This window comes from Ascaphus truei, chromosome 4, assembly GCF_040206685.1.
Source record: "Ascaphus truei isolate aAscTru1 chromosome 4, aAscTru1.hap1, whole genome shotgun sequence".
Classification (NCBI taxonomy): Eukaryota; Metazoa; Chordata; class Amphibia; order Anura; family Ascaphidae; genus Ascaphus; species Ascaphus truei.
Window position 1 is genome coordinate 322,972,255 of NC_134486.1, and position 15,404 is coordinate 322,987,658.

Sequence of the window (15,404 nt, forward strand, 5' to 3'; positions counted from 1 at the left end):
TTTCTCATTTTTTCTTCCCCCTTTTTTTATATATTTCTTTTGCAGATGATTATGTGGAGAGAAAGAATAGGGGGAGCAAAAGGGTTTAGAGCATATTAACCAGCAATAACAATCTTAATACAGGTCACTGTCTCTGGAGTGTCAATATACAGATGATAAATCAATACTCACACGGCCCTGTGTGAGCAAAGTTGCATAGGGGTGTCTTGATTTTGGGGGTCTGGTCTGTCCACGTAGTTAGTGGGGTTAAGGGTATACATAAGTGAAGCAATAACCATAAACACTTACACGGCCATGTGTAAGCACAGTTGTTGAAAGGTATCTGTGGTATACACCTAGATTGCCCGTCCAAAGTAATCCCAGGGGTGCTGTGCACGCTGCTGCTGGCAGGCAGGGGGTTAAATACGGGTCTCCGTCACGGTTCTCCCGTCCTGGGGTTCTTTCCCTCCCCGTTTCAGCAAGGGTAGTGAGTGAGGCAAAATTACAGTGTGATATCAGCAATGATCTTTAAAAACGTAAACGTTTATTAAACATTGAATATTGAATCACAACAAATGCACTCACATAAAATAACACTGTCCCGGCGTGCTCCCGTGGCTGTGGTTCGCAGATGTTCCTGGCCGCACTCTCCTCCGCGTCCGGAGTCGGAATAGATGGCGGTTCCTGGCGCGGCTGTGTCTGCAACTGCTTCCACCAGCTACGGAAGCCCCAATAGTTCCAAAGTCTTCACCGAAATAGAGCTACGCGTTTCGCCGTGTAAAACGGCTTCCTCAGGCTCAAAATGTCATTTTTAGCCTGAGGAAGCCGTTTTACACGGCGAAACGCGTAGCTCTATTTCGGTGAAGACTTTTGAACTATTGGGGCTTCCGTAGCTGGTGGAAGCAGTTGCAGACACAGCCGCGCCAGGAACCGCCATCTATTCCGACTCCGGACGCGGAGGAGAGTGCGGCCAGGAACATCTGCGAACCACAGCCACGGGAGCACGCCGGGACAGTGTTATTTTATGTGAGTGCATTTGTTGTGATTCAATATTCAATGTTTAATAAACGTTTACGTTTTTAAAGATCATTGCTGATATCACACTGTAATTTTGCCTCACTCACTACCCTTGCTGAAACGGGGAGGGAAAGAACCCCAGGACGGGAGAACCGTGACGGAGACCCGTATTTAACCCCCTGCCTGCCAGCAGCAGCGTGCACAGCACCCCTGGGATTACTTTGGACGGGCAATCTAGGTGTATACCACAGATACCTTTCAACAACTGTGCTTACACATGGCCGTGTAAGTGTTTATGGTTATTGCTTCACTTATGTATACCCTTAACCCCACTAACTACGTGGACAGACCAGACCCCCAAAATCAAGACACCCCTATGCAACTTTGCTCACACAGGGCCGTGTGAGTATTGATTTATCATCTGTATATTGACACTCCAGAGACAGTGACCTGTATTAAGATTGTTATTGCTGGTTAATATGCTCTAAACCCTTTTGCTCCCCCTATTCTTTCTCTCTCTATATCCCACAAGGGCTTTGGAAACCCCTTTCTGGGGTTGAGCACAGGGATCCTTAACAGACTCCATTGTGAGAGACCACCTCCATTTGGTTTGTTATTCAAGCATCATACTGCACCCCCCACCCTGACACAACACGTAAGGTAAGCGCCCGGCTCTTGTTTGCAGATGATTATGTGTTATTTGAATAAAATTGTGTATATTATATCTTATGTAACATTTAAAGTCACTGTCACGCCCACTAATTTCAGTGATCTTATCGGATTGACTCTTGTCTAATTGGCTGACCAATTAATTATTAGCCATATGTATATAAACTCTGAGGTAGTGGCAGTGAATTTATCCCTGATGAAGACGCATTTGTTCAGCTTCGAAACGCGTAGGATTACTTTTTGTCACGATTGTGGTACCTTTTAATACCCCTTGCCAGTATTATATGTTCTTTTGAGCATTTTTATGTGTACGATTCCTGCCTGCATTGATTTGATACGGCCCGTGTGAAGCTGTATGCCGCGCGTGTGACGTCATCACAGTGCGCGTCTACCGACGGAATACCACTGTTGAGTGCAAGCTGCCGAGACCGCAGTAGGAGTACATCTCTGCACATTCACGTTACCGGCTGCAGGAGACTCTCACTATGTGTGCATAGTGTCTAATGTGGGACAGATGACCTGGTGATCGAGCGATCTTGCTTGATGCTGCGGATGCCAATCACGTGTTGCTGCTTCTGTGAGAGATCGTGGGAGACGCAGGCAATATTTCCAGACAGCAGGAACAGATTGTCCAGAGCTACACCCTCCAGACCATTCTACCTGATGTTTGCCGTGTGGTCATTTCGTGTGTGATTACACGTAAATGCGACTGTTTTACAATATTGATGTACACAGAATACTCACCCTTTTAATACTAAAATTATCCACTTTGATATACTTCACCATTTGTGTTTTGCGCTTTTTTCTTGTGTTTTTACCCCATACCGGGGCCTGTAACTCGGGAAGCAGGGAGTCCCCGGACCTGAAAATCAACGCGGTTCAGCTCCGGGGACCCCCTTCTGCAATACTTTGTTATCAAAATAAAATAAAAGCCGCACGATCGCCTGTTAGAGGCGCGCAGGTAGAGTGACTGATTCAGTCTCTCTCTTAGTGCGCGTCTCTTACACACAGGTGCAGCCGGGTAGGATTCACACAGCGTGAGTCCCATTAAAATGCTGGGACCCCCGCTGTGTTAATCCGATGAGCCATTAAGTCTGGCCGCTGGGATCTCGTGGCTACGGAGAGGATGCCGTGCGGGACCCGCAAGGCGAGAGGGCCATAACCGGCAGTGTCATCTGTAATGGCCTACACCCTTTGTTTATACTAGTGAGATTCATGAATACTAAATATTTACAGCTGCTACTTTGAACTTGAGGGAAACAATGCTCAGCTAGGTCACTTACCGTGACGTTAACCTAACTTAAAGTAATTGTAACACTAACAGTGTATCGTCAAAAGACAATTACATAATATTAAATAATGTTTCTCTCCCATAAAGAGCATTGTGTTAACTACTGGACAGTATTATGACCATTAGGGATAATGATATGGAAATTAGGCATTGTCATAACATCACATGTCAATTACTGTTAAGGTTAATGCATAGACTTAGAGAAGAGGGGTATTATCTATGTACATAGTACATATGTGATATAAATAATTAGCCATTTTTTTTGTTAATATATGCATTACTGACAAATATTTGCCTGTGTGTTGTTTTTTGGGGGTGGGGAAAGGAAGAGAGACTCTTATTTATTAAAGTCCCCTCAAACACTCTGTCATACAACATGTGAATGAAATCAGTATCTTACTTGGTTTGTATGTATTTTTAATCAATAATTTATGCAGGCAAATTGAAATGAATAGCACCACTCAGCAAATAAAGGCCTATACCCTTTGTGCATTCAAGTCAATCCATAAATATAATATATTTAATGCTGCTACTTTGGACTTAAGTCAAAATCTTTAGATCAGGAACTTTATTATTATGTAATTTAAAAATCACTTGACATATAAATGTCAGCATTACTATGGCTGTAAATATTATACTTTCACCAAAATGTAAAAAAAGGAAAGTTGTCTGCTTTAGAGAAAACATAAATATAACATCATAGCCCACACTAACTGTTCAGATATGTCATCATGTTCATTCAGAGCTATACATGAAGAGTGTAATGCTATCTGGCAGGTGCCATGCACAAAGGAAATGCCGTTTCCATTAACCACTCATGCAATGGAGGGCTGTAAAAAAAAGAAGTCTCTCAAGAGAGGAGCAGGATTCGTCTTAAGATCAGAACCCAGTTATAATTAAAGTTAGGAAATCTCTTTGTGTCCAAATCTTTGTTCCTTTTTGTGAACATGGCACACTGCATTTCTGAGTTAACCCTCATCTACTATTATTTGTTTAGAAAATAGTTGCAAAAGCACATGGGACATACGTGTGTAAGTTTGTATTTCTAAATCGTATTCAGCCTTCGAAAACCATATGACACAGTCAATTGAATACGCCTTGATGTGTGCTAACGTGCTACTTGGCCCATAGTTTTGTATTGTATATGTTGCCATCATAAGCAAAAAAATACTTTTTACATGGGAACTGTATGAAACATATTACCTTTAAACTAAACTTGGCTTAATTGAAATAACTTACACCAGACTCAAACATAAGGTGGTGGTAAGGCCACAGCACAATTTATTAAACCATCATAACAATACATAACTCAAACCATTACATAAGGAAGTTAACCTCTCACGTCCCAGCTGGAAAAACATATTTCCTAAATAACATTGGCTCCGCCTCCCAGCCAAAAACCGAAATTACCATCACAACCAAACCAAAAATGTAACCATGCATGGGACCATGCACAGAAATAACCCACCAACAATTTAACCATTCCTGAGACCATGTTCAGAAATAACCCATAGCCTGTCAACCAAACACCTGCCTTATGTCTACCTTGTAATAAACTACATAATTCCCACTTAATTTACCAGCTTCCCATTAACCAATCACCTATCAGCCCTTTTGAATGAGGTGAATCAAGGGTCATCCCCAGTCCAACATTGCCCTAAGGCTAATTGCCTCTGGGGCTTTCAGGATTATTACATGCAATACAACTCTTTGTACAGTATACTCCATAACATTTTGACCCTAGCAACATTTCACACATTTATTTTCGGCGTTACTTAGGTTTGTAAAAAAAGAAAATATTGGACAAAGTTAAACTGACATCCAACGAAATATAATCAGTTAAAGGCATACCTTGTTTAGAAAACATATTTTTGTATGTTTGATAGCATTAAATATGCTGTATTTTTTGTTTGTGGAGGAGGGGGGGGGGTTAAACATGAGACACCCTGGTTTGGAGGTACCCTAAACATGTATTTTTTGTAAGGTGTTTGTACAGATTATAGTACTAATTCTAAGGTACTCATAAAATCAAAAAGTGCTAAATGTTCTATATTCAAACTGGTCTATTATTTTGTATTTATTTATATTTGCTAATTATTTTGAAGATCTTACTTTTTCCATTTTTGGAATGGTTGGTGAACATACACTGCAGTATACACTTTTATTATGTTTTAGGTGACAATTTGCAATTGAAGAAGCTTGTAATCAGTTGGCTACTGAGCCCTATTATATGGCAACATGAAATGAACATAGAATAGCTGAACCTAGTGATTATATTTTCTCAAAGTAGATTTAGCCTGTTTAAGTACTTAAGTATTGTAGGTTCTGGTTTAGGGTGAGCAGTTTACTCTAGGGGCAGTCAGCTAATTCTTCTTCCACATCAATGTTGAAATATAAAAGTATTAACATATTTAACATGTTTAAAAATTATACGTTTTGGTATAAAGGACAATGGAATGTGTAAGTGAGATTGCCAATGGCTCAGAATGGAGGCCTTTATCATTACACCTTAAGTTCTTTGATTAGGATCAACACATGCCACTCCAGAAGGTTAATAAGATGCAGACAGCCCTTCCATCTGTCCCATAAGAAGGATTATGTCTGAGCAGCAGATAAATAGATTATTCCAGAAACAGACATGGTTTTCTAATGTTGTCACTCTTTTCACAATTGGAACTGAACAATTTAGGGCCACTTTAGTACCTCTGACAGTCAATGAAGCGTATGGAACTCTCGCCGCATGCCTTCTATTTGTTTTTCCTGAACTGAAGCTGGGAAGTGCCCTGCTGTTCATAAAGTGGTTGAGACAGTTTGTATTTTGTTTTCTATATTGTAAGGCTTAAACTTTCCTTTCTTTTTGCATGGTCAGCCTTTTTATTTGAATAATCAGCAGCCAGCATGAACTGTAAAGGTGGATTAATATTGCTCATTATTTGCATATCTATTCAACATCATGAAAGTAAAGGTAAGTAGATACTTGCTGATAAAGTTCTGAGTATGATAACTTACATAAAAAAGGAATATGAACTATTACGTATGTACTGTATATGATGCTTAGCTTTATTATCTCATTTCAGAAGTGTATTGCTGTTGTGATATATTATATCTATACTGTAGGTGTTAAACTGCACAAACCATTCTCGCATTTTGTGAGCGTCAAATAATGTGATAACAGTACTTTCAGATCTACAGTATGTAGGGCATCATTAAAAGGTTTATCTATGTATAGTCCTTGTACTGTAGCACACTTAACATTTCTATTGAGTTTATACTAGGAGCAGATGGCGCAGAGCAGAATTGTAATGCTATGGTTCAAATGACTGCACTGATTTTACCTGAAAGCAAATACTATATGCAGTATATGTGTGTATTGTAATGTAAAGACAGGGAAAAAAAACACGCATTACCCTATACATTAATAAAGATAGACTAAGCGCTATGGTACAGAGTATTTATACTGCTGTTCATCAGGAACATACTGGAAGAATATTATGAAATACGTTCATATTGTTATTAAAATTTATGTTGTATAGCTCATACGCTAGTAAATCACATTAATAGGCATAACATCAATTTTATTACAGGGAAAATGGAAAAGTCATGGATGTAAACTGAATTAATGTAGTGCTATTTTTTATGTACTGTAATCTGAACATTTTTGCAGTCCAGAAAAATACGACAATAAGCAAAAGAAATATTACCATTGATTTAGAAATTGCCAAAGGTGAAAGGACATTTTACATGTTCTTTACTTTGCTACTTGTATTCAAACTTGAAACTGCTGTACAAGTTATTACCAAGGCACTTCTTAAACATGTCTATTTTTTTACATCTTATGACTATTTAGATTGATATAAAATGCATTGACAAAAATGGCACAGTTTTCTTATCCTTGTTATATACTGCCACTTCTCTCATATATAAATGTGGAGAGAGAGTTCAAATGCAACAGAACAGATATATAAAAAAACTAATTTAGTAACATTTTTGATCTGCTTTTACTTCTACATATACAATTTTGATACTTTCTTTGTTTTTATTAAATGTATATATAAAATATTATTTTTTTAGAAAAAAATTGATATAGATAGAAAAATAATATAAATGCTGAAATATTTGATTAATTTCTATGTTTTGAAGCTTGAAAAATTAAAAATATTAATACAGTCGTTATACAGTACAGAGTGCAACAATTTAATAATATGCATTACATGCCTGTAATTATATTATGCTGTAAAGGTCTGGCCAACAGACTTGTCCAGATGGCATAATACTTTACTGTGAAGTGATCAATTGTGGGAGACATGAATCAGTGAATCCAAATAGCATCATCTTAATGATCACACAGGGGTTGCGTCATTTTGCAGATTTAGTTCATCTAGTCAGCTCTCATATCCTAAGGAGATGTATTACATTTTGCATGAGCTTTCCAGATTAGGTTAAATCCCTAAAACCATGCAAAGCCAATTTTACCTTCATAAAAAGTCTCTACTACTCATAAGAGTAAAAAGCCGCCTGAAGCCCCTCAGGCAGCGGTCCCAATCAGCACTGTAGCATGCGCGCCTAGTGGGGGGCGGCGCGTGCACAGCGCTTCACCGTGATCTTGGGAGACATTGCGACGGGAGGGGTGTGGTGGGGGTTTTGTGGGGGGTTTGCGGGGGCGTCACGAGTTCCAAATACAATTTTTGGGTATTTGAGAAAACTCGTTGTGGAGCGCGGCTTCCATATACGCGTCGAGACAGGTACTGGGCCCGGTCTGATTAGGGGGCGGTGCTTGTATGCACAGCACATGCCGAGGCTAAGTGAGTGTTAACCTTGCCAGCTGGGGCTCTATGGTGCGGAAAAGCCCTGTGGTGGCTGGGGGTGGTGAGTGGGCGGGGCTCATCGATGCGTGATTCCCTGAGTCTCAGTCTCGCTGGACGGCTGGGCCAGTGAGGCGCCGGCTTGGTGGGTCTTGTGAGCCATGGTTGGGGTGCCATTGGCCTTACCTGGGGTGGGGGGGGAGGGGGAGCACACTGTCAGGGTTGGCACTTACCAGGGTTTATTATTTGTGTAAATAAAGCCATGGCCTTTGTACCTCCAGACCTTTGTTGTGTGTTTATTTATGTATATGTAAGTTGTGGGGAGGGAGAGGGAGCTTCTCTGCAGGCTCCAGGGTAAAGCCAACATACATGATACAATTCTCAATTTATGATGTTGAGGTGGTGTTGTGGTGGGAAGATGAGTTTATTTCAGCCTTAACCCATGTGCTGCCCAACAGGCCAGCAACCATTTGTCCCTCAGGCAGTAAAAGAATTAAACGCGATATGAACGCTGAGTGGAAATATAATTTGACTTCACCGTCATGCACAGTAGGTGCTTGTAGCAAATATTGAACTTTCTCTATATACATCATATAAATTATTTGGATTTTCCCCTGTATACAGACATTAATAATAATTTTCAATCAGATCATTATAGAAAGGCACTTTCTATGAACACTCTCCTCTGGGGCCTAGAGTTGTCATCCCAGGTCACTGATCAAGAGCATCCCCAAGGCACAGTTCATGAGATTGAGAAGGTTGTGCTCATATTGAATTACTACATTTAGCAATTGTCATACAAGCTTTGTTATCTACAAATTAGAATGTGGTTATCATAAAGAAAATATCGTCCGAACCATTCGACCTTTACGGTTAAGAAACAGTGAACATGTAAGTTTAATAACAAAAAAAAGATTTGGCGCACCCGGTTGCAAGACATTTTTCTACCTGTCCTCAGGGAGGAATTACAAATTTCACACTTAAAGGAATTGAATATATTCCAATACATCCTCAAGTCGTGACAGACTTCAGAAATTAAACCAAAGAGCGATGTATTGGATCTATACCTTGAATACCCTAAATCCCAGTGGAATAAATGTCGATTGGGAATTAAAACACTTTCTTACAGATTAATTTTTTAATATATATATATATATTTTCTTTAGAGTTGAGATTTAATCCTTATACATCTCTCTTTGTCTGTAAAAATATATATATATATATATATATATATTGGCTTGTGTAATACGAGCTTGAGACAAAAGGTGGCACTGAGTGCTCATTTGCATGTCATTTCCCAGAATCCCTTGCTGCAGTGGAAGCGCTGTATGCTGGGTGACAATGGGGAAAGACAGGGTTGCAGACCTGTCTAAGACATGCAAATGAACATACAGTAATATTTACAGTTGCTTTATGCTTTACTGTGGAGGGTTTTTGTCACTTTTTTTACCCACCATAACCTTAATGACAGTGGTGATTACCTAGTCTAGTCTCAAACCTGCTCTAGCCATTAAGACCAGCCTCACACTGATGATACCCATCAAGGTTGAAACATGTATGTGAGTAGGTCTAATGGCTTTGCATCTCATCCCAGCCTCTGTTTAAAAGCTGTGTTTAAAACAGCATGCATTGGCTTGAGGATTGGCTTGTGTAATACGAGCTTGAGACAAAAGGTGGCACTGAGTGCTCATTTGCATGTCATTTCCCAGAATCCCTTGCTGCAGTGGAAGCGCTGTATGCTGGGTGACAATGGGGAAAGACAGGGTTGCAGACCTGTCTAAGACATGCAAATGAACATACAGTAATATTTACAGTTGCTTTATATATATATATATATATATATATATAGAGAGAGAGAGAGAGAGAGAGAGAGACAAAGAAAAAAAGCAGCGCCTCTAGAAGTGTGTGATTAAATTATCTAGAAATTTATAGTGCTGGTGATTATTCAAAATAAATATTGAGGAAATTGAATAAAGAATTAAATGATATGTGAATAAACAATGAACTACTCTAATATTGTGATGGCACATAAATAAACTAGATGCCTGTGCATAATGACAAGGAAGAAGAGATCAGTGTATCTCGAAAGCTCGCACAAATAAAAGCATTTCGTTAGTCACAGAACGATATCATCTATTTATTTCTTGATTATATATATATATATATACGTGTGCTGCTTGGGCCAATATTTACTCGCCCGGGGGTTAAATCCACTCGCCTGGGGCGAGCAAATGTATAGGTTTGTCGAACACTGCATATATGTATATACATATACAGTGTTCGACAAATCACCCAAAAATCTACTCGCCCAACCCAAAAATCTACTCGCCACCTAGTCCCAACCCCGCCCCTAGTCCTGCCCCCAACCCCGCTTTAAAATAAAATACATTTAATAAATTCCTAGTCAGAACAACATTCGTTTTTAACATAAATGTATTTATTGTATTACATTATACTACAATTCGTCCTTGTTACGTGTGTGTATGTGTGTAAATGTCGGATCTAGAAATAAAAGCCAGGTGTGAATGACTAGCTTCCTGAACCTCTTAACCAGTGTCTGGACGTCCCCGCTTCACAATATCTAAAGCAGCAATCCCACCTGGGATCTTACCTGATCCGCAGTCCCTCAATGTCCAGGTACACGCATTCCCGCAATGTTATATATTGGAGTGGAGGTGTTCCCTGCCTGTCTTCTGGGTTAGTGGGGTTCCGATGTCTTCCATGTGAAGCTTGAGTCAGATCTGGAAGAAAGCAGTATAGGTTATTTCGGTGTAGTATAGGGCAGTTAAGATATATAGGGTAAATAAGAGATCGAGAGAGAGATCGAGAGAGAGATCGAGAGAGAGAGAGAGAGAGTGTGTGGGGGAGAGAGAGAGAGTGTGTGGGGGAGAGAGAGAGTGTGTGGGGGGAGAGAGAGTGTGTGGGGGAGAGAGAGAGAGTGTGGGGGAGAGAGAGAGAGAGAGAGAGAGTGTGAGGGAGAAAGAGATAGAGTGTGGGGAGAGAGAGAGAGTGTGTGGGAGAGAGAGAGAGTGTGGGGGAGAAAGAGAGAGAGAGGGGGGGAGAGAGAGAGAGTGTGGGGGGAGAGAGAGAGAGAGTGGGGGGGAGAGAGAGAGAGAGTGGGGGGAGAGAGAGAGAGAGTGGGGGGGAAGAGAGGGGGAGAGAGAGAGAGTGTGGGGGACGAGAGAGAGAGAGAGAGAGAGAGAGAGAGAGTGTGGGGGAGAGAGAGAGAGAGTGTGCGGGGAGGAGAGAGTGTGTGCGCGGGAGAGAGAGAGTGTGTGGGGGAGAGAGAGAGAGTGTGTGGGGGAGAGAGAGAGAGGTGTGGGGGAGAGAGAGAGAGTGTGGGGGGGAGAGAGATAGAGTGTGTGTGGGGGAGAGAGAGAGCGAGTGTTTGGGGGAGAGAGAGTGTTTGGGGGAGAGAGAGAGAGAGTGTGGGGGGAGAGAGAGAGAGTGTGTGGGGGGGGAGAGAGAGAGTGTGGGAGAGAGTGTGTGTGGGAGAGAGAGAGTGTGTGGGAGAGAGAAAGTGTGAGAGAGAGAGAGAGAGAGAGAGAGAGAGAGAGAGAGAGGAGAGAGAGGGAGAGAGAGGGAGAGAGGAGGGAGAGAGAGGGAGAGAGAGAGAGTGGGGGAGAAAGAGTGGGGGAGAGAGAGACAGAGAGAGAGAGGAGAGAGAGTGGGAGAGAGAGAGAGAGAGAGAGAGAGAGAGAGAGAGAGAGTGGGGGAGATAGAGAGAGAGTGTGGGGGAGAGAGAGAGAGTGTGGGGGAGAGAGAGAGAGTGTGGGAGAGAGAGAGTGTGGGAGAGAGAGAGTGTGGGGGAGAGAGAGAGAGTGTGGGGGAGAGAGAGAGAGTGTGGGGGAGAGAGAGAGAGTGTGGAGGAGAGAGAGAGAGAGTGTGGGGGAGAGAGAGAGTGTGTGGGAGAGAGAGATAGTGTGGGGAGAGAGAGAGAGTGTGGAGGAGAGAGAGAGAGAGTGTGGGGGAGAGAGAGAGTGTGGGGGAGAGAGAGAGAGTGTGGGGGAGAGAGAGAGAGAGTGTGGGGGAGAGAGAGAGTGTGGGGGAGAGAGAGAGAAAGTGTGGGGGAGAGAGAGAGAGTGTGGGGGGAGAGAGTGTGGGGGGGGAGAGAGAGAGTGTGGGAGGGGAGAGAGAGAGTGTGGGGGGGAGAGAGAGTTTGGGGGGGAGAGAGAGAGTGTGGGAGAGAGGGGGGAGATACAGAGGGGGGGAGACACAGAGGGGAGAAATGATGGGTGACACACAGAGGGTGGGTGATACACAGAGAGAGGGTTGGTGACTGGCTGGCCTGGTGGGTGACTGGCCGGGTGGGGGACTGGCTGGGTGACTGATTGACTGGGTGGGTGACTGACTGGCTGGGTGGGTGGCTGGGTGACTGACTGGCTGGGTGACTGACTTGCTGGGTGACTGACTGGCTGGGTGACTGATTGGCTGGGTGACTGGCTGGCTGGGTGGGTGACTGGCTGGCTGGCTGGTTGGGTGACTGGCTGGGTGACTGACTGGGTGGCTGACTGTCTGGCTTGGTGGGTGACTGGCTGGCTGGGTGGGTGGGTGACTGGCTGACTTGGTGGGTGACTGGCTGGCTGGGTGGTTGACTGGCTGGTTGGGTGGCTGACTGTCTGGGTGGCTGACTGGCTGGGTGGCTGACTGGCTGGGTGGCTAGCTGGGTGGCTGACTGGGTGGGTGACTGGCTGGCTGGGTGGGTGACTGGCTGGGTGACTGGCTGGGTGGGTGACTGACTGACTGGGGGGTGACTGACTGGGGGGGGGTGACTGACTGGCTGGATGGATGACTGACTGGCTGGGTGGGTGACTGGCTGGGTGGGTGACTGACTGGCTGGGTGACTGGCTGGGTGGGTGACTGACTGGCTGGGTGACTGGCTTGGTGGGTGACTGGGTGACTGGCTGGGTGGGTGACTGACGGGGCGGGAGTGACTGACTGACTGGGGGTGGTGACTGACTGGGGGGGGTGACTGACTGGGGGGGGTGACTGACTGGGGGGGGTGACTGACTGGCTGGGTGGGTGACTGGCTGGGTGACTGGCTGGGTGGGTGACTGACTGGCTGGGTGACTGGCTGGGTGGGTGACTGACTGGCTGGGTGACTGGCTTGGTGGGTGACTGGGTGACTGGCTGGGTGGGTGACTGACGGGGCGGGAGTGACTGACTGACTGGGGGTGGTGACTGACTGGGGGGGTGACTGACTGGGGGGTTGACTGACTGGGGGGGGTGACTGACTAGGGGGGGGGACTGACTGGGGGGGGACTGACTGGGGGGTGACTGACTGGGGGGTGACTGACTGGGGGGGTGACTAACTGGGGGGGTGACTAACTGGGGGGGTGACTGACTGGGGGGGGGTGACTGACTGGGGGGGGGTGACTGACTGGGGGGGTTACTGACTGGGGGGGGTTACTGACTGGGGGGGTTACTGACTGGGGGGGCTGACTGACTGTGGGGGGTGACTGGCTGGGTGACTGGCTGGGTGGGTGACTGGCTGGGTGGGTGGGTGACTGACTGGCTGGGTGGGTGACTGACAGGGTGGGGGTGACTGACGGGGTGGGGGTGACTGACTGACTGGCTGGGTCGGTGACTGACGGGGCGGGGGTGACTGACTGACTGGGGGGTGTGACTGACTGGGGGGGGTGACTGACTGGGGGGGTGTGACTGACTGGGGGGGTGTGACTGACTGGGGGGGTGTGACTGACTGGGGGGAGGGGGGTGACTGACTGGGGGGGTGGGGTGACTGACTGGGGGGGTGGGGTGACTGACTGGGGGGGGTGACTGACTGGGGGGGGTGACTGACTGGGGGGGGTGACAGACTGGGGGGGTGACTGACTGGGGGGGGTACCTCTGGTGTCACACACATACTCCCATACACACATACTCCCATACACACACACACTCCCATATATACCCACACAAGCACACACACACCCATATATACACACACACGGGGGGAGGAAAGGCCGCGACCACCACCACCACCACGCTCCTCCCCCACCCACCCGCGCCCATCTCCCGCTCGTGGGGGGGGGGCAGGCCGACAGCTCCCCCCCCCCCCCCCCCCGCCCCATATCTCACGCGGGCGTAGTGGAAGCTTTGGAGAGGTGGCAGGGTGGGTGGGAGTCACGTGGCGAAGTGTCCCCCAGCGGGCACCCCAGGGGACAATCAGCCCCGCCGTGGCCGCCACTGCCCTGCTCCCCTCGCTGGCATGTTCCGCAGTGCACTGGCAAACAGGTTTGCACCATGAAGCTAGTGGTTTGGCAGGCGATCAGCCCGGCTTCCCCCCCCCCCCTCACCTCATGCGGAGGCTGCGCCGTTATGAAGTTAGCTGGCAGGGAGGCACATGGTGAGGGAGGCAAGTGGCGAGAGCGCCCCCCCCCCCCCCCCCGTACGACAACCGGACTGCAGCAGTTGGGACCTCCTGTCCCGGGCAGCGATCGGTGGATCGAGGGACAGGAGGAGCGGAAGGGGACAGGAGGAGGGGAAGGGGATGGAGGAGGGGAGGAGAAGGGGACAGGAGGAGGGGAAGGGGACAGGAGGAGGGGAAAGAGACAGGAGGGGAGAGCTAACGCAAAGGCAGGAGAGGGCACGAGCAGAGAAAAGCGGTGGTGAGTAGGGAGCCATGTGGGGACCAGGGGGATCGCACGGGTTTGCTTGCAGGGAAGGAACAGAGGGGCCGCAGCATGTAGAGATTGGAGAGTACTTACCCTCCAACATATCTCCGGCCAGAAAGAATGGCTGCTCGTTGGAGGCGGGCTCATATAGAGCCTGGCCGCGCGCCCACAAAGCCTGGGAGCGCGCGCCAATCAGCAGGGGGAGATTATTTTTTTTTTTCAGCACGAACAGGAGAAATTTCAGCACGAGCAGGAGAAATTTCAGCGCGAGCAGGAGAAATATAAAAAAACAAACATGTGTGCTGCTTGGGCCAATATTTACTCGCCCGGAGGTTAAATCCACTCGCCCCGGGCGTGTAAATGTATATGATTGTCGAACGCTGATATATGTATATGTTTGTATATGTTCCATTACGCCAATATCTATAATACACAAATTATGTTGTTTGACAACCTTATGTCTCATGTTGTTATATGTTATAGTTTATTGTATCTTATGTTACTACATATGTTCATGATTCTACCTGTTCTTTCCGCTTTTCTTCTCTCTTCCCCCCCCCGTCTCCCATTGGTCCTTCCAATATCCCCCTTCCCTCCCATTCTCCACTCCTCCCCTCCCTCATCCCCTCCCTTCCTCCTTTCCTTCTTTTTTCCTTTATTCCTCCACTACATATGGTTTATGCTGGTCAATTTGATTTTATATACCGTGTTTCCTCGATTCTAAGACACACCTTTTTTTCCATTTTCACGTATGAAATAGGGATGCGTCTTAGAATCGATGTACTAAAAAAAATCAGCTAGGGGGCGCTGCAGGAGATGCTAGCCGGGGATCTTCAGTGTGCAGCAACAGCATGGCTGTGATCACAGCTCCCCCCTTACCCCTCCCCCAAGGTGCAGAGAGATCAGCTGGAGATACCTGCCAGGGATCTTCACATTGCCCAGCAGCCCTCCCCCTTGTCGAATCTCTCTGTGAACTGCAGGAGGTGCAGAGGGAGCTGTGTTTGTGTGTTTGTGTGTGTCTGTGTGTGTGTG

General features: G+C 46.0%; 1 protein-coding gene across 4 annotated transcripts in view; it reads left to right on the forward strand.

The window, feature by feature from the left end:
* Nucleotides 1-5,564: 5,564 nt before the first annotated feature.
* The window catches only part of IMPG1 (interphotoreceptor matrix proteoglycan 1), a 205,122-nt gene continuing 195,282 nt past the window's right edge, over nucleotides 5,565-15,404 (forward strand). For 2 of the 4 annotated variants that reach the window (XM_075597988.1, XM_075597990.1), the window contains exon 1: nucleotides 5,566-5,921. In XM_075597988.1, coding sequence (XP_075454103.1) covers nucleotides 5,855-5,921 — 67 coding nt within the window. In that variant the 5' untranslated portion in view covers nucleotides 5,566-5,854. Of the gene's footprint in view, nucleotides 5,922-15,404 lie in introns of all 4 variants that reach the window. The other 2 variants (XM_075597987.1, XM_075597989.1) reach the window with 2 other exon arrangements.